This window comes from Staurois parvus, unplaced genomic scaffold (genome assembly GCF_062004578.1).
Source record: "Staurois parvus isolate SC_StPar_1 unplaced genomic scaffold, SC_StPar_1.0 ptg000656l, whole genome shotgun sequence".
Lineage (NCBI taxonomy): Eukaryota > Metazoa > Chordata > Amphibia > Anura > Ranidae > Staurois > Staurois parvus.
Genome location: NW_028318452.1, coordinates 1,567,052 through 1,587,786, shown reverse-complemented (window position 1 = coordinate 1,587,786; position 20,735 = coordinate 1,567,052). Strand labels below are relative to the sequence as shown.

Sequence of the window (20,735 nt, the reverse complement as noted above, 5' to 3'; positions counted from 1 at the left end):
AGAGCAAATTTAATGAATTTTGTTCAAATTTATTTACTTTCTTAGGCTCTGTTCACACTGCCATGACTTGATCCAACTTATGAGACCCCAAGTTGTATGACATGTGAAATCCCATGTTAGTCAATGAGAGCCATATTAATTAGCACTACTGAAGTCGCTCAGACTTTAGAAAAGGTTCCTGTACTACTTCAAGGCGACTTCTATCCGACTTGTGCCCGTAGACTTTAATGGAAATCACCTCCAAGTCAGATCCTCATCTATATTGATGTGATTTGGATCCGACATTACAGGAAGATTACCCAGGCAAAGTCGCATGGCATGAACGTTGCGCATCACGTCACATCAAAGTCATACTCAGTTCGCATCAAGCTGGCAGCAAATCTCCTGGCAAAGTCGCACGGTAAGTCGTGTGACTTTCAGGTTGCAGTACTGTGAACCCGAGTCTTAAAGTATACCTAAAAACAGAGTGGAGAAGGGTTTCACTTTGTTGTGTCTATGGCCCAGGAAATCTCCCCAATGGGTACAAAAGTTAAAAAAGAAAAAAATACAATAATATGTCGATAAAATAACAGTTCTCATAATAGTAATCATTGTTTGTTTGAGTTGAAGATTTTGATTGCACACAGAAATTTATTAAATCCAAATAGACAGCTGACAGTAAATCAGTTCTTTTTAACATTGTACTGCTTTTTGCATATGATAAGATTTTATCTCTGTGACTATTGTATAAAATTAAGATTTTATATATCAATTATGTGTTGTTATACCTCCAAAAAGTCTCATGAGCATGTTTCCACTTTTTTCCCCACTTTCACACTATTTAACCCATTTTTGATATTTAAAGCAATCTCCCCCATCCTTCCACGTCTCCATGCTTTATTTTGTTGAGAAATCACTTTGAAAAACACCCACTAGCATTTATAGCTGCAGCCATCTTGAGTAAGGACATATGAGTCAGCATTTATTTCCTGGAATCCATCTTCCCATAGCTCAGGAATGCAGAGAGGAGGGTGTGCTTAGCTGAGAAAGCCCCTCCTCCAGATGGGAAAATAATGCCCATGAAAACTCCTGGGGTGTATGACATAATTTTGGCCTAGGTCAGAAACCAGGAAGTACAGTGCATCCAGAAAGTATTCACAGCGCTCAACTTTTGCCACATTTTGTTATGTTACAGCCTTCTTCCAAAATGGATTAAATTAATTTTTTTCTTCAACATTCTATAAACAATACCCCATAATGACAATGTGAAAGAAGTTCATTTTGAAATCTTTGCAATTTATTAATAAAAAAAAAACATGTACATAAGTGTTTACAGCCTTTGCCATGACACTCAAAATTGAGCTGTGGTGCATCCTGTTCCCTCTGATCATCCTTGAGATGTTTCCACAACTTGATTGGAGTCCACCTGCGGGAAATTCATTTGATTGGACATGATTAGGAAAGGCATAAACCTGTCTAAAGGTCCCACAGTTAACAGTGTATGTCAGAGCACAAACCAAGCCATGAAGTCCAAGGAATTGTCCGTAGACCTCCGAGACAGGATTGTATCAAGGCACAGATCTGGGGAAGGGTACAGAAAAATTTCTGCAGCATTGAAGGTCCCAATGAGCACAGTGGCCTCCATCATCCGTAAGTGGAAGAAGTTTGGAACCACCAGGAATTTTCCTAGAGCGGGCCGCCCGGCCAAAATGAGCGATTGAGGGAGAAGGGCCTTAGCCAGGGAGGTAACCAAGCACCAGATGGTCACTCTGAAAGAGCTCCAGCATTTCTCTGTGGAGAGAGGAGAACCTTCCAGAAGAACAACCATGCAGCACTCCACCAATCAGGCCTGTATGGTAGAGTGGCCAGACGGAAGCCACTCCTCCGTAAAAGGCAAATGGCAGCCCATCTGGACTTTGCCAAAAGGCACCTGAGGGACTCTCAGACCATGAGAAACAAAACTCTCTGGACTGATGAAACAAAGATTGAACTCTTTGGCCTGAATGCAAAGTGTCATGTCTGGAGGAAACCAGGCACCGCTCACCACCTGGCCAAATACCATCCCTACAGTGAGGCATGGTGGTGGCAGCATCATGCTGTGGGGATGTTTTTAAGAGGCAGGAACTGGGACACTAAGGGTTGAAGGAAAGATGAATGCAGCAATGGACAGACACATCCTTGATGAAAACCTGTTCCAGAGCGCTCTGGACCTTAGACTGGGGTGACGGTTCATCTTTCAATAGGACAACGACCCTAAGCACACAGCCCACATAACAAAGGAGTGGCTACGAGCCAACTCTGTGAATGTCCTGGAGTGGCCCAGCCAGAGCCCAGACTTGAACCCGATTTGAACATCTCTGGATAGATCTGAAAATGGCTGTGCACCGACGCTCCCCATCCAACCTGATGGAGCTTGAGAGATACTGCAAAGAAGAATGGGAGAAATTGCCCAAAAATAGGTGTGTCAAGCTTGTAGCATCATACCCAAAACAACTTGAGGCTGTAATTGGTGCTAAAGGGGCTTCAACAAAGTATTGAGCAAAGGCTGTGAATACTTATGTACATGTGGTTTGTTTTTATTTTTAATAAATTGCAAAGATTTCAAAACGAACTTCTTTCACGTTGTCTCTATGGGGTATTGTTTTCTAGAATGTTGAGGGAAAAATGAATTTAATCCATGTTGTAATAAGGCTGTAACATAAGAAAATGTGACAAAAGTTAAGCGCTGGGAATACTTTCTGGATGCACTGTAACTGAAGAATGTTAAAAACAAATATTAAAACAAGAAATTCTAATATACCTTCTATTTACTAATGCTAGCAGCATAAGAATTATAGACCGTGTTGAGATCGTATACAAGGTATATCTTGGCTATTACTATTTGTATAAAATCCTTATTTTAAAAACAAAATATTTATTATAGGGGGCTTCCATGATATTGTTTACAGAGTATGCGGTCTCTGTATCGTTTACAGTCTCTTATCCCTAACTTAGTCACACACTGAGGCTTTTATTACTCAGTACAATATGATATAAAAATCTTTTTCTATAAAGTGATTGGATGAGTGCTGGGAAAGCTCAACTTTCTTATGATTGGTTAACTTTAAATGACTGGTTCTCTTTTTATGCTTGGCAATATATTTTTTTTTTTTTCCCTGAGTGTTGTCCCAATTTTTCTCAAGGCTTCAAAGGAGATGAGAGAATCCTTATCCTGTAGTGCAGAAAATGACAGAGTATGTCCATATGAAAGGGAAGAGCCTGCTAGTGGAAACAAGAAGCTCAAGCTGAGCAGTCAGGTGGCAGAGTCCAGTACCAGGGACAGCTCCTCTTCTTCTGTAGATGACAGTGAACCAGAAGAGGGCGAACTCACTGACTCTGAGAAGACCTCCAGTGATGAAGAAATGTCCAGTGCAGAGAGTGCCTCTACTCACAACTCTGACACTGAAGGTGATCATGATAGCAGTGCTGACCGTGCGACTGTTTTCTTAGCTAAGTGATATCTGTTTTACTGTTGTATGTTCTCAACCAATTCAGGCTAGAGAGACCCCGTCCTCAATGCCCTTTAATTGTGCTTAGCAAATGAGAGCCCATTTCTGTTTAAAAAAGGTGGTGTTATTCCTTTTAAACTTGACGTTTATTTGTACTCCTACAAAATTTGTTCATTTTCTTGTTCGGTCTATTTTATTGAAGTTTACAATACAAAATTGGAAATGTAAACCCTCACATGCACATATAATGTTAACAAAGCTTTACATCAGGGGTCTCCAAACTTTCTAAGCAATGGGCCAGTTTACTGCCCTTCAGACTTTAGAAGGGCTGGATTGTGGCCAGTGAGAGTAGAAAATAGGTATTGGTTAATAGGAAGAATAATCTCCATCGTATCCGTGGCATAAATAGTTCCCCATCATTGGTGTCAGAGGGAGGAATAGTGCCTCATCATTGGTATCAGTGGGAGGAATAGTGCCCCATCATTGGTGTCGGGGAGGAATAGTGCCCCATCATTGGTGTCGGGGAGGAATAGTGCCCCATCATTGGTGTCAGTGGGAGGAATAGTGCCCCATCATTGGTGTCAGTGGGAGGAATAGTGCCCCATCATTGGTGTCGGGGAGGAATAGTGCCCCATCATTGGTATCAGTGGGAGAAATAGTGCCCCATCATTGGTATCAGTGGGAGGAATAGTGCCCCATCATTGGTATCAGTGGGAGGAATAGTGCCCCATCATTGGTGTCAGGGGGAGGAATAGTGCCCCATCATTGGTGTCATTGGGAGGACTGATGCCCCATTGTTGGTGTCAGTGGCAAGAATGGTGCCCCATTGTTGGTGTCAGTGGCAAGAATGGTGCCCCATTGTTGGTGTCAGTGGCAAGAATGGTGCCCCATTGTTGGTGTCAGTGGCAAGAATGGTGCCCCATTGTTGGTGTCAGTGGCAAGAATGGTGCCCCATTGTTGGTGTCAGTGGCAGGAATGGTGCCCCATTGTTGGTGTCAGTGGGAGGAATGGTGCCCCATTGTTGGTGTCCGTGGCAGGAATGTGCCCCATTGTTGGTATCAATGGGAGGGATGCTGCCCCATCTAGGATGTCAGTGGGAAAAATAATGCCCTAAAGGCAAGCAAAGGGTAACTGTTTTGAGATCACTGCATTACATAGTCGAAAGGGCAGTAACTTGAAAAAATAAAATCCAAGAAATTGATGGCCAAGTATTGGTTCCAACATGTGTATATCAAATGTTAACCACATAGCCTCTTAATGAAGAAGTCATGTTATTGTGAGTCAACGAAGAAATGTTTTCAACGTATCAAACAATAAAGGGGGCAACTTAAGTGGAGTCAATGTGTAAACGGATGTCATGCTTACTGAACTTTCCTAATAAAGAGCTAAGAGAAGGTAGGAGGCCTTGAACAGAAACACAAGGCCATAGGATGGGGGAAAAATTGGGTGAAGGGGAAGAAGGAGTAGTAGAAAAGGAGGGAAGTGGCCAGGGGACGCAACACAAGCGAAAAAAGGAACAGTCCTCCCTCACTGGGGTCACAGCACCCCATATCTCTATGCAAGGGCTTAAAAATCAGATTTTTCATTTTGTTAATTATAACATTTTTGTATAAACAATATTTTTAGTAGAGTCACTTTGGGCTAGTTAACAGTGAGATGTATCGTGGGATACACATACTTGTATTTACTGTTCTTTACCTAACTGTCCATTAGAGAAACAGACCTTTAGGAGCTAATGCAACCACTGCTAAAGTTTGTGTAAAAATGTCTTCGTCCCGCTGAGAAGCTGAATTGTAGATAAAAAGTCACTCTCCGGCATAGATAGGGGAATGGTGTCCGCATCACTTGCAATTAGGAAAGGGGAGAAAGGACACCGCTCTGACCGCCCGTGTAATTCTGTTTATGGGGGATGGCCGTCATGCCGTCCATGTCTACTGACGCATTTCGCCCTGCCCACCAGGGCTTGGTCACAGAGGAGTTGTGGAGACAGAGAGGTGTTATTTATTATTATATTATTATTTTTTTACTGGAGTCAAAATTCGCATACTGGCCATGCATATGGTGCAGTCTGCCTGTACGATTTCTGTCCTATCTCTTTTAGACTTACCATAACTATATAAAGTGAACGTCTAAGTAAACAATTAATTTGGCATCTATTCAAGCAGACCTTTAGATCTACCAACAACTGCATAGTTCAAAGTATAACTGTACCATAAGACTGCAGCATGTATGGGTCAGTTCAGCCTCATGCTTGAAGAGTGTGCTAGCAAACAAAACATTTTGTTACCTTTTAGCAACCAATCCAAATCCATGTTTTATTTTCATTTGTGCACTGAATCAAATATATTTGAAACTTGATTGGTTGCTATGGACAGTGAGAGGTGTTCTTGTTGGCACAATTTTACATACATATGGGTCCTGATGTTTTCATATGGAGTAGGTTGCCATTTAATTTTTAGCAATGACAAAGCCAGTATTTCTTTTGTTCTAGTTTTCTATTAACCTTCTGAAGATAACTAATATCTCTTGTTCTTGTGCAGACACAGAGCAGATCTGGCCTCCGTGTATTCGGGTAATAGTGGTGCGCTCACCGGTGCTACAGAAAGGATCACTGTTTATAATTACAGCTGTAAAAAGTGCCACCATTGGGAGGTAGGTAGAGCTTGGGGGGTGGACGTTTTTGTGTGTTTAGAGATGAGTGCTAGGTTTACATAGTTAGTCTGGCTGAAAAAAGACAAAAGTCCATCCAGTTCAACCACAGAAAAAAAGTTAGAATTCTGTGTGTGTGTTTAACCATTAGCCGCCCGGCCAATAGCCGTTTGGCGGCTTGAAAAGCGCTGCAGCTTTCCGGGTCCACGCCATTTGGCGTGCTCCCGCACATGCGCCGTTTGCGCTATTGCAGAGCGGCGCAGCAGCGGGATCTGTCACCGCCCGTGCACCTCGGACACGGCCGATGACAGATCCGAGTACCGGCTCCCGTTGCCGGTACCATGTGACCTGCCGCGACCAATCACAGCAGGTCACATGACAGTTGTATACAATGGATGGCTTCATTCATGATGCCATCCATTGTATACTAGTGCCTAGCTGTGAATGGTCACAGCTAATCCCATGCACATGTCATGTGATTAGCTGTGACCAAATCACAGCTAAGCACAAAAAAAAAAAAAAAAAAAAAAAGCTGAATGAATCGATTTCATTCAGCTAAATGCTTGCTTATAGCAAAGTAATTCTTTGCTATAAGCAAATTGTGTAAAAAAAAAAAAAAAAAAAAAAATACTGATCACTTCCCCAAAGTAGTACAATGTTACTATGGTAACATTGTACTATTTTGGTCATAGTAAAATATGAAAAAAAATCTTAAAAAAAATAAAAAAAAAATGTAATAAAAAATTAAATATAATAAAAAAATAAAAAAAAATTAAAAAAAAATATAATTTTTTTTTTTTTTCATACTGTCACCAGTCAGTGTCCCTGTTCACCGCCATGCCAGTTATATGATGACGCTGTACTGCACTGGTGACAGTATGTAAAAAAAAAAATAGTGAAAATAATATTTTTCATTTTTTCATTTTCGGAAAAATTATGACAAAAAAATACAACTTCAAAAAACTCGCCAGGCCTCTTATGAAGTACGTCGGACTGTCTACTCAGCAAAAAGGGGTCATTTGGGGATATCTGTACTATTCTGACATTCTTGGACCTCAAGAAATTAGATTGGCTGTCAGTACTTCAGGATTGATCAATATTCAGATCTATACCATAGTTTGTGAACTCTATAACTTTCCTACAAACTAAATAATACATCCTAATTTGGGTTATTTTCACCAAAGACATGTAGCAGAATACATCTCGGCCTAAATTTATGAAGAACAATTATTTATTTGTAAACTTTTATAACAGAAACAAAGAAAAATGTGTTTTTTTTTCAAAATTTTTGGTCTTTTTTTGTTAATTTAGCAAAAAATAAAAACCCCAGCGGTGATTAAATACCACCAAAAGAAAGCTCTAGTTGTGTGAAGAAAATGATAAAATTTTAGTTTGGGTACAATGTTGTATGACTGCGCAATTGTCATTCAAAGTGTGAGAGCGCTGAAACCTGAAAAATGGCCTGGGCAGGAAGGTGTAAAATTGCACGGTATTGAAACGGTTAAAATAAAATGTTTTATTTTTTGTTGTTTAGAGAAAAGGACATGGGGCATACAATTCGCATCCCAGAAGTTGGTGTCAGTAAGGTAAGTAGTGTTCTCATCACTACAATCTAAACTAAAATGATTTGAACTGTGAATTCTTACATCAATGCAGTACAATCTGTTCTAGAAAGATGACAGTTACAATCTGATAGCTTTGGGCAGCACAGACACTTTTCTTTTTTTTTTCTCTCTCCAGATGAGGGCCTCTTTTCTGTTTTATTTTGGAAGTGTGCAGCTGCAATCATATCCAATTCTATCACAATATGCTTGTCCTATTGGTAGACTTCTACATATATAAAGGAAAGTGTTTTAGTCTCTGTACTAAATGATATCTCTGAAATTTTTATTTCCCTTCAGTTTCATGCAGAAGTGTACTTCGACCACAATCTACAGAATTATGTACTTGTTGATCAAGGCAGTCAAAATGGCACAGTCATTAATGGAAACCAGATCCTGCAGGTAAGTGCGCCCTCTCAATAAAGGGAATGTGTTTTTGTAAAGCAAAGATTGTATATTGGTAAAATTTAAAAAAACAATAACACTAAAGCAGCTAGAATTGACTCACAACAATTCTAGTTTCCATTTTTAATTCAGTGATTTCTAAGTAGGCATATTTAACAGAAATGTGAAGCATAACGAACAGGGATGTAGTAAACACTGCTCTGGGAGCATATACTAGGAGCTTGAATATGTATAACATAGCTGTATTGCAGTACACTCCTCTGATTTTGCATGATACAAACCATGTTACATACATGTAGCACCCTCTAGTGTGCTACTAGAGTAGTGTAGGTAAATGTATTGTGTATGACTAATGGTAACTGTGAGAGTCTGTAATTAGGTCGGGTTACTGCAGGTCAGGCTTAATGGTTTATTAGGTTGGGCCTTTTAATGCCTCCTCCTGGTTCTGGAGGTGAGGACCATGGAACCTTCCTGAAGCTAGTGGTCGGAAGGGACCCAATCTGTATGTTTATGGAAGTCTACCAGAGCCTACAGACCTGGGATTGGTTAGAGTGGTGAGCCCAACCCATATATATGGGAGAGTCAGGCTGGCAAGGGAGTTGAGTGGAGGATGGAGCGCTGAGGAGACTGTCGGTGACCTGGAAGGGGTCCCCTAGGTCTAGGGGGAGGGGAGGGTCTGGCCTCCAGGCTGGGCTGGGGCTGGCTCAAGAGGGGTCCATTCAGCATCACTGCATGAACAGGATCAAAGCCTGGGAGCAAGGAGGACAGAGTGAGTACATCAGCACACCCAGGGATTTACAGGGGGAGAGACTGGCACATGTAGCAAAGCTTTCAAAGGACATATATCCTTTATCCTTGTCCTGAGAGATCTTCAGAGTAGCCAGGAGGGCTGGTAGTGTCTGCAGGCTGTGGAGCTGGGAGACGTTCTACAGCAAAGAGGAGACCTCTCTGCATATAGTTTACAAAATGCTAAGCTAACTTCAGGCTGCGATTCTCTAGCCCCTAAGGGACTGTTGCTACTGATCCGTGATGACTGACCACTTTAAAAAACAGTCCAGGATCTGTTTTTGTAAAGAGGAAGGAAGCTGTCCTCGTGCATTGATTCAGTCAAGTTGGCCATCCCATAATTCCTATTACCCTATCCAAGTTATTTCCCCTAATAAAATAACAAAAACCAAGCTCATGGACTGTTCACTGACTGTGGATGAAAGTGTGGAAAATGTGTGTTGCCTGGCTGTGCGAAGCTTAGAGGGATCCAGAAGTACAGCAGCCCTCAAGAGAGTAGCGCTACATACATATACAGTTGTATTCAAAATAATAGCAATGTGTTGAAAAAAGTGAATAAAGCTGAAAATCCTTCTAATAGCTTTTATTTCCATACACACAAATGCATTGGGAACACTACACATTCTATTCCAAATCAAAACATGAAGAAAAATATATCAAATTTGTGTTGTTCCTCTAAAAAATTTTAAGAAAAGTGAATATTAGACTGTTCAAAAAAATATCAGTGTTTGTATTCTTCTTTACAAACTCAAACATTCACTATATTAACTGAAAAATGTTTGAAGATTTTGCTTTCCTTTGAATCACTTAATGAATATTTAGTTGTATAAGCACTGTTTCTGAGAACTGCTGTACATCTGTGTTGCATGGAGTCAACCAACTTCTGGCACCTGTGAACAGGTATTCCAGCCCAGGATGATTGGACTACATTCCACAGTTCTTCTCTATTTCTTGGTTTTGCCTCAGAAACTGCATTTTTGATGTCACCCCACAAGTTTTCTATTGGATTAAGATCCGGGGATTGGGCTGGCCACTCCATAACGTCAATCTTGTTGGTCTGGAACCAAGATGTTCCACGTTTACTGGTGTGTTTGGGGTCATTGTCTTGTTGGAACACCCATTTCAAGGGCATTTCCTCTTCAGCATAAGGCAGCATGACCTCTTCAAGTATTCTGATGTATTCAAACTGATCCATGATCCCTGGTATGCGATAAATAGGCCCAACACCGTAGTATGAGAAACATCCCCATATCATGATGCTTGCACCACCATGCTTCACTGTCTTCACAGTGTACTGTGGTTTGAATTCAGTGTTTGGGGGTCGTCTGACAAACTGTCTCCGGCCACTAGACCCAAAAAGAACAATCTTACTTTCATCAGTCCACAAAATGTTGCGCCATTTCTCTTTAGGCCAGTCAGTGCTCTTTGGTAAATTGTAACCTCTTCAGCACGTCTTTTTTTTCAACAGTGGGACTTTGCGGGGGCTTCTTGCAGATAGCTTGTCTTCACATAGGCGTCTTCTAATTGTAACAGTACTCACAGGGAACTTTAGACCTTCTTTGATCTTCCTGGAGCTGATTGTTGGCTGAGTCCTTGCCATTTTGGCCATTCTATCCATTCGAATGGTAGTTTTTCTCTTTCTTCCACGTCTTTCAGGTTTTGGTTGCCATTTTAAAGCATTTGCGATCATTTTAGCTGAGCAGCCTATCATTTTATGCACTTCTTTATATGTTTTCCCCTCTCCAATCAACTTTTTAATCAAGGTACGCTGTTCTTCTGAACAATGTCTGGAATGACCCATTTTCCTCAGAATTTCAGAGAGAAATGCACTGTAACCAGCATGTACAACATTTGCTGCCTTCCTTCCTTAAATAAGGGCAATAATTGCCACCTGTTTTTCAAAGAATGAATGACCTCACTAATAGAACTCCACACTGCTATTATTTTGAACATGCCCCTTTCAATTAGTGATTCAATTACACAGAATCAGCAGCATGCATGTCATGACTGTTGGGTCTGTTGGATTTCTATTACTCTACTACACCTGCTAGTAAATTATTTGCCATGTAGAAATATCATTTCTACCAAAAACAGTGATTGATCAGGTTAGTGATGTCTGACTGCTATTATTTTGAACACAACTGTATACATAATCCTGTATATTGTAATGTATTTTGGAGCTGAATATACAAAGTAGTTTAAATGATTGTGGATCAAATGACACTGCCCCAGCATTGTGATAATTACCATGAATCTGCATAGTTAATTGTCATTACTAGCTCAATCATTTAACTCATTGCTTTTCTTTCAAACTTTCTTACGTTTCGTAGCCTCTTTCATCCTACAAACGTTAATGCTTCTTTGAAATTAATTGTCCAGAAAAGAATGATTCTTCCTGCAATAAGTTAATTCACATATTATGCATTCTGTGTTGCAGCCTAAAACCGTGTGTGAGCCTTACGTGCTACATCATGGCGATGAGGTGAAATTTGGGGAGACTGTCCTATCCTTCCATGTGCACCCTGGTAGTGAAACCTGTGACGGATGTGAGCCTGGGCAAGTCAGGGCACATCTCCGTCTAAATCAAAAGGAAGAGGGTTCAGGTAAGAATGTTTACTCTGTTTATGTTTTTTTTATTTATTTATTTTTGATGAAGAAGTGGCAACGATTTGTTATTGGTGAGGCAACAGACGACACAATCGGGGGAATTCATAAAGACACCATTTAGAATTCCATTGGGTGCAGCACTTAAAGTGTCAGTGATTGACAAAGTACAGAAGTGAGGAGATCTACAGTTGCTATTCAGTCCAATAGTGGCTTTCAAATCCACCCACTTCTGTGCACTGTCAATCACAAGTGAAGCAGGCCTGATAGGGATCTAGTCTGTTTCCCATCAGGCTCCTTCCTTGCAGTGAGGAGTCATTTCTCAAATTTGGGATTTGTCCATATTTGGGCAATGACATCATCTGTATCCCCTGCCCTTTTTTTTTTTTTTTTTTTTTTTTTTTTAACATTTAGCTTTTGGCCAGGGAATCCTCTGGCTGATAGTTAAAGTGGTTGGAAACCCTTACTCATACCCACTGAAGTGGCTTGCCTCAGGTGATACACAAAGATAGAAACAAATCATCCTGCACAAGTTGTACTTGTTTACCTGTAGCGATTTTGTCCTGTACATCCTTGTAAAACTCAAGAGATGAAAAGGATTTTTCACAGACTCACAAAGCATGGGTTGGGGAGCTGCAGATACACACTATACAAGAGCTCTTATTGGAGAGAAGGGACATCCAGCACACAGGAACAGAGCTAAGGTTGTCAATCACAAGCTGTGTCCTGGAGACCCCTCCCCTGTCATCTTTTTAGCTCTTGGTATCAAGAAAAACTTGTCAGAAGTGACTCATGCTGATAGCAGAGGACCTAGACAGCAGAGAGAAGTGACACTTAGTGGTCTGGAGAGAGGCAAGTAAACACTATAGAAGTATGTACTTTGTTCAGATTTCATGTCTGAGGCATTCAACCATTTTAAATGAGGCAAGGGATGTAGCCTTATAAACTGTATGCAGCCTCAGCTACATACAGTATGCAGTTTTGTGTTCTGTGTATGAGATGAGACGAGACCTCAAACCTGGAACAAGAGTCGGGCTGAGCCATTCATAGGCAGCTTTGTTTTCAATCAATGAATATAAAGCTTCCTCTGATTAACTGGGGCCGAGATCATGATGTCCTTGGTCCACCTTTCTACCTCAGCCAGTCAGAGGAAGTCTTGTATTCATCGATAGAATACAAAACTTCATTGATAGAATACAAAACTTCTTTCTATGAATGGCTAAGCACTCTTCATAAAACATAGCAGTATGACGAGTGCAGTACTGCTCACACAAAGTGATTATTAGAAAATCCAAGCGGAGTAATATAATAAGTATTAACAAACAAGTTTTATTCGATCACATGGATCATACTGAGGTTAGACAGAGACATGGTAAGACATTGTTTACCATGTCTCTGTCTAACCTCAGTATGATCCATGTGATCGAATAAAACTTGTTTTGTTAATACTTATTATATTACTCCGCTTGGATTTTCTAATAACCACTTTGTGTGAGCAGTACTGCACTCGTCATACTGCTATGTTTTCTGCTAAGTATCTGGGTTTATAAATCCACACTAATCATTAGTGAGACGGAGATATTTATATGACACATATTTACGTGTCATGTTAGGTGGCTACCCCCCCCTTTTTTCCTAAGCACTCTTCAGCCTGACTATTTTGCTCCAAGTGCGAGATGGGAACCAAGAGTCAAGGTCGTATACTGTATGTAGCGGAGGCTGCATAAAGTTTATACAATGTTCCCAATGGGCGTACCTGCTAGTGTAGGAAATAGTTGATGGGATCAGCAGTTTTGTGTTTAATATGCGGAATACTTTGGATTTTCTTTCATGTACAGTTGGCCCTGTCTTGAGTAAGAAAGAAAAGGAAATTCTGAGACGACGTGGACTTAAAAAAATCAGAGAAAAATATGGCTTACAGGTAAGAGATAGTCAGTCAGTGAGTATTGTTTGGTGTAACGCAACCGACCCCAGGCTGAGCTTGGGTACTTCATTAGACTACAGCTTTCCCACCCGAACACCGACAACAGACACAACAGCAGACCATACAAGACTAGACGACACCAGTCTTGAAATAAACCAGGAGGTAGACTACTTTATTTGAACACACATACAAGATATATATACTCAGGGGGCAATCCCCCCTCCCTGCGTAATGACACAGGGTGGGGCAATCTACATTTAGCAACAAGACACACAGGTATTCAAACTTTACACCAGCAGACAGTCCCATCAGGAGGGAGGGCTGCTGGAGATCCCCCCCCCCCTACTAAGCTAATACACAAACGCATACATCCCATAATAGTTTGCTCCCAAACCAGACACACAATAGAACCATGGGATGCAACCACATAAGGCCAAACAATCCACAACCCCCACCCCACCTATCTCCTAGACATGTCTACGCAATATTAGGACAGATCACCCTGCACCCCTAACAGGCACAGGGTGACTTACACATAGAAGGGATATGGGGAGCGGAGACAGGGGTTTCCCCACCTCTCCAAGGTGAGCTGGGTTCCATGGGCCCCCCACCGAAAGTGATCACATTTGGCATTTTGAAATTTAAAGTGTCCCTAAACCCAGAACACACACACACTATTTGTTTTATTTTTTTTGCTAATTTGTTTAGTGTACAAGTGTAAAACTTTTCCCAGATGTTTATTGCTGTCTCTTTTCCACCTGGGGATAGGCACTCACTCTATTGTTCCTGGGCAGAGTGATGAGAAATCCAACCTTTTTTTAGTTTTTTACCAGAACAGAAAGAGAGGAGAAATCTTCCTATGGGGTTGACACCTGTTGCAGTGACCGTTTGAGGTCATTTCCCCCAGTGGCGTCTCTAGGGTTGGTGTCACCTGGTGCTGAAGTCCCCATTAGGGAAGCTGCCTGGAACGGCTGCTGACTGCCCTCATCGCCATGGATCCACTCAAAGTGCTGCATCAACCGCCGACAGGGATGTTATGGTTAATGCCTTCTCCCGACTTAACCCCCAAGCGATGGCAGCCCTGGATGGTGTCACCCCTCTCATTTCCTGATGTGTCTCGGTAACAGGAAGCAAAAGGAAACTCCCCAATGTGACCATATTCTTTTTGATTGTATTTTTTATTTTTTGTAGTTTTCGATACATTTTATTTCAGGCTCTCAGCAATAATATTTGTAACTCTGATTAATACATGTAGAAGCAAAGAATAAAATTTCTTTGTGAAAGGTGCCTGTTCTTGGGGTGATATATAGCTAAGCTCTCTTCCTATGTTTTTGTAGACTCTGATGGTAGGTACCCTCTTTCTCCCTTATTAGGGTGTAGACCAAGAAGACAGCAAAGTGCTGAACAATCCCAAGTACAAAGACAGAGCAAGCAGACGGCGTGAAGTGGTGGGAAGTGAAGGTACCTTCCAGAGAGAGGATGCTCCAGCATCTGTACATGTGTAAGCTTCATCATGATATAGCACAGCTACCAGTGACTTATAGGTGGTGATTTACTAAAACTGGTGCACTCAGAATCTGGTGCAGCTGTGGATGGTAGCCAATCAGCTACTAATTTCAGCTTTTCAGTCAAGCTTTGTCAAACCTAGAAGCTGATTGGTTTCTATGCAGAGCTGCATCAGATTTTGCAGCATGCAGTTTTAGTAAATAACCCCCATAATTTCTTTGTGATTTGTCATTGTTTTATCTGCACGATTATACTACCACAAGGCTGTATGACCATAAGAGAAATCCGATAAATGGAGGTTCACGGACACCCCTAAAACTTGAGTTCTTATGTTTCCACTGAAGGATACTGTTCATACTCCAGCACTCAGTCATTTTAAACAGTTGTGCACTTCCAGCTATGTGGCCACAGTTTGGTGGAGGCTTTTCTGTTCCAGCATGACTGTTCAACTTCATAAAGATACGGTTTGATAAGTCTACTGTGAAGGAACTGGAGTGGTCTGCTTAGAGCCTTGACCGCAGCCTTGTTGAACAGCTTTGGATGAATTGGAACAGCAATTGTATGCTTGGTCTTCAAGTTCAACATCAGTATCTGACCTCCCAAAAGGGGCGAGTGGGCACATATTCCCAAAAACCATTCAATAATCTCGTACTTCACAGAAGTTCAAAGACTCCTATAACTGCATCTTCACATTAATGCCTATAGTTTCCCCAAACCTTTGACAATAGAGTGTATATATACAGTGGGGGCAAAAAAAGCAAGCAGTGAAAACTTTTACTTTTAATTCCATAACTTACAGCAGTGGCTGCTGAAAACTGGGCAGTACATTTCCACTATTTCCTAGACTATAGCTAAGATCCCAATCCTACATGAAATGAGGCCTAGAAATGTCTGGAAGTAAAAGTAAGTGTGGTGCAGTACCAGTGAATGTAAAGTGACTTGTGGTTTTCTTTTCTACAGTGAAATCAGTGACAGTAACAAAGGAAGAAAAATGCTTGAGAAGATGGGGTGGAAAAAAGGTGAAGGGCTGGGCAAGACTGGCGATGGCATGAGAGATCCCGTAAGTTATGTTTCACTTGTGTATTGTTTTATTTAATTCCCACAATTAATCAAAGCGGCACTACACACTGCTGTACATTGTTAATACAGCTAAGTTTTAAAGTGTTTGGATGCAGATGTAGAGATTTTACCAAAGGAAGGTAAGAGGCAATTATGTCTGTTTAGATAGATCAATCCCATCTCCAAAATTATATGAAAACTTTACTTTAATACATAAAAGCATAACTAAAGGCAAAACGTTTTAATTGGTTTGGATAGAATGGTGTTGAGATTTAATCACTGTCAAATTTTTACAACTGTTTGTGTCCCCTTTAGAGATACTTGCACTCTCTAATTGCCATAGTCACCAGGAATGAAAATGAAGGTATATTCACAATTTTGAGTTGCCACTAGAGCAGGAGGAGAGTGGAAATCATCCAGCAGGAACACTTGTTTCCATTACAGCTAGGAGGGGATTTTCCTGACATTGAAAACATATCCTTTTCTTTCTGTTGAGTATATGGAACAAGGAGTGAAGGGAAATCTCTCTAGTGAGACACAGATGGCAAAAAATGAAAATTTTAAGAAAATCATTTTATGTATTTAAAATGCACACTCTCCTCACTGCTCTCCTCCACCCTCCTGAAGATTGGAATTTGGAAATTATGCTTTGTCACAACCACAATGTTAGTTTGCTCTCCTTGCTCAGGAGAGTAGGAGCTACAGACATGGACACTTTCACCCCATTCCTGTCCAGGCCAATTTTCAGCTTTCAGCTCTGTACCCATATGAATTTTTTAGCATTTTTTTGAGACCGATAAAACTTTATTTTGGTGGTATTTTTTCACCACTGGGATTTTTATTTTGTTTGCTATATAAATAACAAGGTCCAAAATTTTTGAAAAAAAGTGTTTTTCTTATAATATTTTGCAAGTAAATAATCTTTCTTCATAAATCTTGGCCAAAATGTATTGTTATCTTTTTAGTAAAAAAAAATAACCCAAAGTAGTTTATAACCAAAAATTATATTTTTTCTAAATTTGTTTTTACATTTTTATTTTTTAACATACTGTCACCCTAGCAGTACAGTGTCACCATAGAGACACTGTACTATTTGGGGGTGATGATTTTTTTTGGTTTTTACAGATTGCTTTTACACCCATAAAAGCTGTAAAAGCAATAATTTCTCCTTTTCTCTGGCTGCATTCTTGCAGCCATCGAGAAATACCGTGTGAGCTGTGATTTGGTCACAGCTTGTCACATGGTACAAGGCTGCTGTGAATAGACTTGTACCATGTGACCTCTGTGATCATTCACATATTTCACACGTAGTAGGCAATGATGTCAGAAGTGACATGCTTACTACTATTCATGATTACTGATTGGCCAATCAGTGATCACATGACTGGGACCTTACACAGAGGTCCTGTACAGTGATCGATGCTCTGGACAGAGCAGACACTGGATCGTGGTGCCGCGCGCTCCAGGGGAGTATGCGGAGAAGGGAGGACGTTTATATACGGCCACCCACTCCTGCACTGCTCCCATCTGGCCGTTTATATACATGGGCCGGACGGGAAGTGGTTAATTCTGGAATAAATCAATAGGCAATTACAAAAGATTAGTAAAATGTTGTTAATTAGTCGGTATAGAAAATCATAGTTCAGCTGTGAACTATGATTTTCTATACTGACTAATCAACATTTTACTAATCATTTGTTTTAATTCCGTACATTATGCTGATATGCCTTTTCTGAACACTCACACTGGATTGTCCTGTCATACTTCAGCTGTTTACTGAACTGATGAAACTTTCTTTACTATACCAGATTCAGCTCCAGCTGCATAAGAAGCAGGCTGGTCTGGGGACAAACAACGCAACCTCCATTGAAGACATACAGAATCCATCACACAACAAGAAGAATTGGGAAAAAGCAAGAGAAAGATATGCAGAGAATTTCCAGAAGGAGGAAAAACCCAAAGTAAAGAAAGCTTCCTCCTGGGTCAAGAGCACACAATAGCCCCAGTGGATTCATTAGAATTTTATTTAAATATTTATATAATTGCAGCATATAACTTTTCCATGAATAGCCAGAGCTGGGGCAGCATTTGGCAGGCATATGTAAAGTACAAATTTAACTTTTCATATTTTTTTCCCCTTTTGCTGTGTGAAATGTACTGTTGAAAGCATGTGTTCTATCTATTCAATAACCGCAAAATAAAAACATCCTGACAGAAATCCAGTAGGCTGACAACTTCCTATGCTCTCTGCCTGTGCTGCACAGTTTTCAGCATTGTTACTGATTCTCTACAGATCACCACCCCTATTTATGGAGAAAAGGATGGGGTGTTCTGCAGACCTAAGACACATTTTGTCCTAGAGTTACAACACCACTCCTCCATGCAAAGTACTCTGAGTGAGCCTTCTCACTCTAGGACAAGATGTGTCACTGGCAGGATCACCAGGTGAGAGTAAAGGAAAAAAGGCTGAAAAAAGAAAACTAATGCAGCCACCACATCGAAGGATTGGAAAGGTGCAATGCATTACATTTTTGTTCTTGGGTTTAGATATACTATAACATACAAACTGAGTTTCCAGAAACTTTGAGTTTGCTTACTGTGGCTTGTAGTACAGCAGCCAAATATGTGGTTGCCCTGTCTGTGACCGTATTACTTACCTGCTGATGATATATTTTAAGACCACTAATGAAAATCATCCTGATCTGGAAACTCTCACGATGACATTGAGGTATCAGGGTCCTGAGAGCTGCATGTAGTTGTGTATCTGCAAAACCATGGATCTTTGTGTGGCTTTTCAAGCCTGAATTCTGGGTGGAGCAGTTTTTAGTTTAAACTTCTGTCTGGATCGCCAAGGCAATCTGGCTGGAAGTGGAAGCAGGTACCTTTTGGGCAAAGTTCTACTTTAAATGGGGGGGAAAGATCAGAATAGATAAATAGCTTTTTAATAGTATTGAATGTGTTTTGCCTGGAAATTCCCTTCGGTCTGAAGTGCTAAAAGGATATCATCACTGCTCCATCTAGATGTGGTTATTAATATATTCATCCTTACATTATTGGATTTAGTGTGCAAAGCGCTGGAAGCTACAGCTCCATCTGTTGCCCTTTTATATCATGTTTGTAAACAACTTTAATGCAGAACTCCAGCCACAGATCTTTTTCACATTCCTTTGTATGCAAAAAGTTACCTTGGGTGTGTTCAGATTATTGCAATTCATAAATGTGTCTCACACAGGGAAACAATCATGTAATTTGTCCAGCCCCCCTCTCCATTCAAAAATGCTGTGTTGTGCGAATAACTTAAAGAATACTGGTATTTTGTGAATGGAAGAGGGGGCAGATAAATGGCACAACCACTTACCTGCATGAAAGAAATAGCTGTAGTTTCCAGCATATACAAATTTAAGAACACAAAACTCCCTTACTCCATTGGATAGTATTCTTCTCAAGGTTCTAAGCTTTTCCACTCCAAAAAAATGTTGGAGAGATTTGCCTATCTGTCCCTAGCACTGGGGCAGGTAATGAAAGAAAATCTGTCCAATGCAACGGAGCCTGAGACTTCATTTAAAAAAAAAAGCTTTGAAGTTGAGATTTAAATGGTCATTGAACTCACAATTTTATGCTGAACTTCGAGCAAACATAAATTAATGCAGATCTCTATTCATTAGCTATCCACTTCATATGTTGGTAGGAGAGAGATGAGCACATTAGTATGTCACTCCTGTCTACTGTCCAGTCACAGGCTGAGGGTGGGTGGATTTGTAACTGCAAGTGAAACTGCAGCAGAAAAGAAAAAAAATTGCATCCCTTCCCTGCTGTTTAAATATCTGGAATGATTGGCTATACTGTAAATATATCTACATCGTGTATTCAGCTCTTTGCCTGGAGCTCATCTTTAACGCTGAACTCCACCTTTCCTTTATCTTACTTGGATGAAGCTTGCCCAAACAAACTATTTCCTTCACTAACACATGCGCCAGCTGGGGGCGCGAAATAAACCGTATGTAGATTCAGCTATGTACACAGTATACCGTGCGGTTTTCCTGCAGCAGTTCGAGGAATCTTCCATCCTGTTCCTGGAAAAACTGAGTGGCTGAGCGCTGCTCAGAAATTCACAGGAAGGCTTGTATTTTTTTTATTTTTTTTTTTGAATGAATGAATGCAAGGCTTCCTCTGGTAGGCTGAGGTGGTGAGAAGACCAGATGATATCATATGATCTTCCCCTTTTGCCAGAGAAAGTCTTGTATTCATTCCTAGAATACAAGGCTTCCTCTGAATGGCTGAGCAGCGCTCAGCTCAACCCGATTTTGTTCCGGAACAGAGGACGGAAATCCCTGCACCACTTCCGGAACACAGCACTGTATGTAACTGATGCCAGCAGGTGCATATGTTAGTGAAGGAAATAGTTTGCTTTGACATATCATTAGCAATAAATAATGAATTGTTACGTTTGTCTGTCTTCTACCTTTACGCAGAATGCTGCCGAAGAAAGAACTGATTTGTAATTATTTTTTTCTATTCATGTTCCGTAGAGGTAGAAGGATTTTTTAAAGCACGTCCTAAGTTCTGTACAATTGCAAAGTCCAATACCTCATATTGCCTTAGCAAATGTCATCATATTTGATTTTCTTCTGTGAAGAATTTTACACAATTTTAATGAACTAAAACCGCACATGTAATTTTAATAAACCACATACTTTTCTTAAAAATAAAGTATCCTGTTTTATTTATTTTTTT

The 20,735-nt window shown here is 40.5% G+C and overlaps 1 protein-coding gene across 2 annotated transcripts in view; it reads left to right on the top strand.

Moving 5' to 3' along the window:
- The window catches only part of AGGF1 (angiogenic factor with G-patch and FHA domains 1), a 47,365-nt gene extending 26,654 nt beyond the window's left edge, over nt 1-20,711 (top strand). Inside the window, exons 6-14 of one of the 2 annotated variants that reach the window (XM_089694214.1) lie at nt 3,162-3,426; nt 6,008-6,119; nt 7,651-7,702; nt 8,018-8,119; nt 11,346-11,511; nt 13,351-13,433; nt 14,810-14,937; nt 15,903-16,002; nt 17,810-20,711. In XM_089694214.1, coding sequence (XP_089550340.1) covers nt 3,162-3,426; nt 6,008-6,119; nt 7,651-7,702; nt 8,018-8,119; nt 11,346-11,511; nt 13,351-13,433; nt 14,810-14,937; nt 15,903-16,002; nt 17,810-18,001 — 1,200 coding nt within the window. In that variant the 3' untranslated portion in view covers nt 18,002-20,711. The remainder of the gene's footprint in view (nt 1-3,161; nt 3,427-6,007; nt 6,120-7,650; nt 7,703-8,017; nt 8,120-11,345; nt 11,512-13,350; nt 13,434-14,809; nt 14,938-15,902; nt 16,003-17,809) is intronic. The other variant, XM_089694215.1, reaches the window with a different exon arrangement.
- Nucleotides 20,712-20,735: the final 24 nt, after the last annotated feature.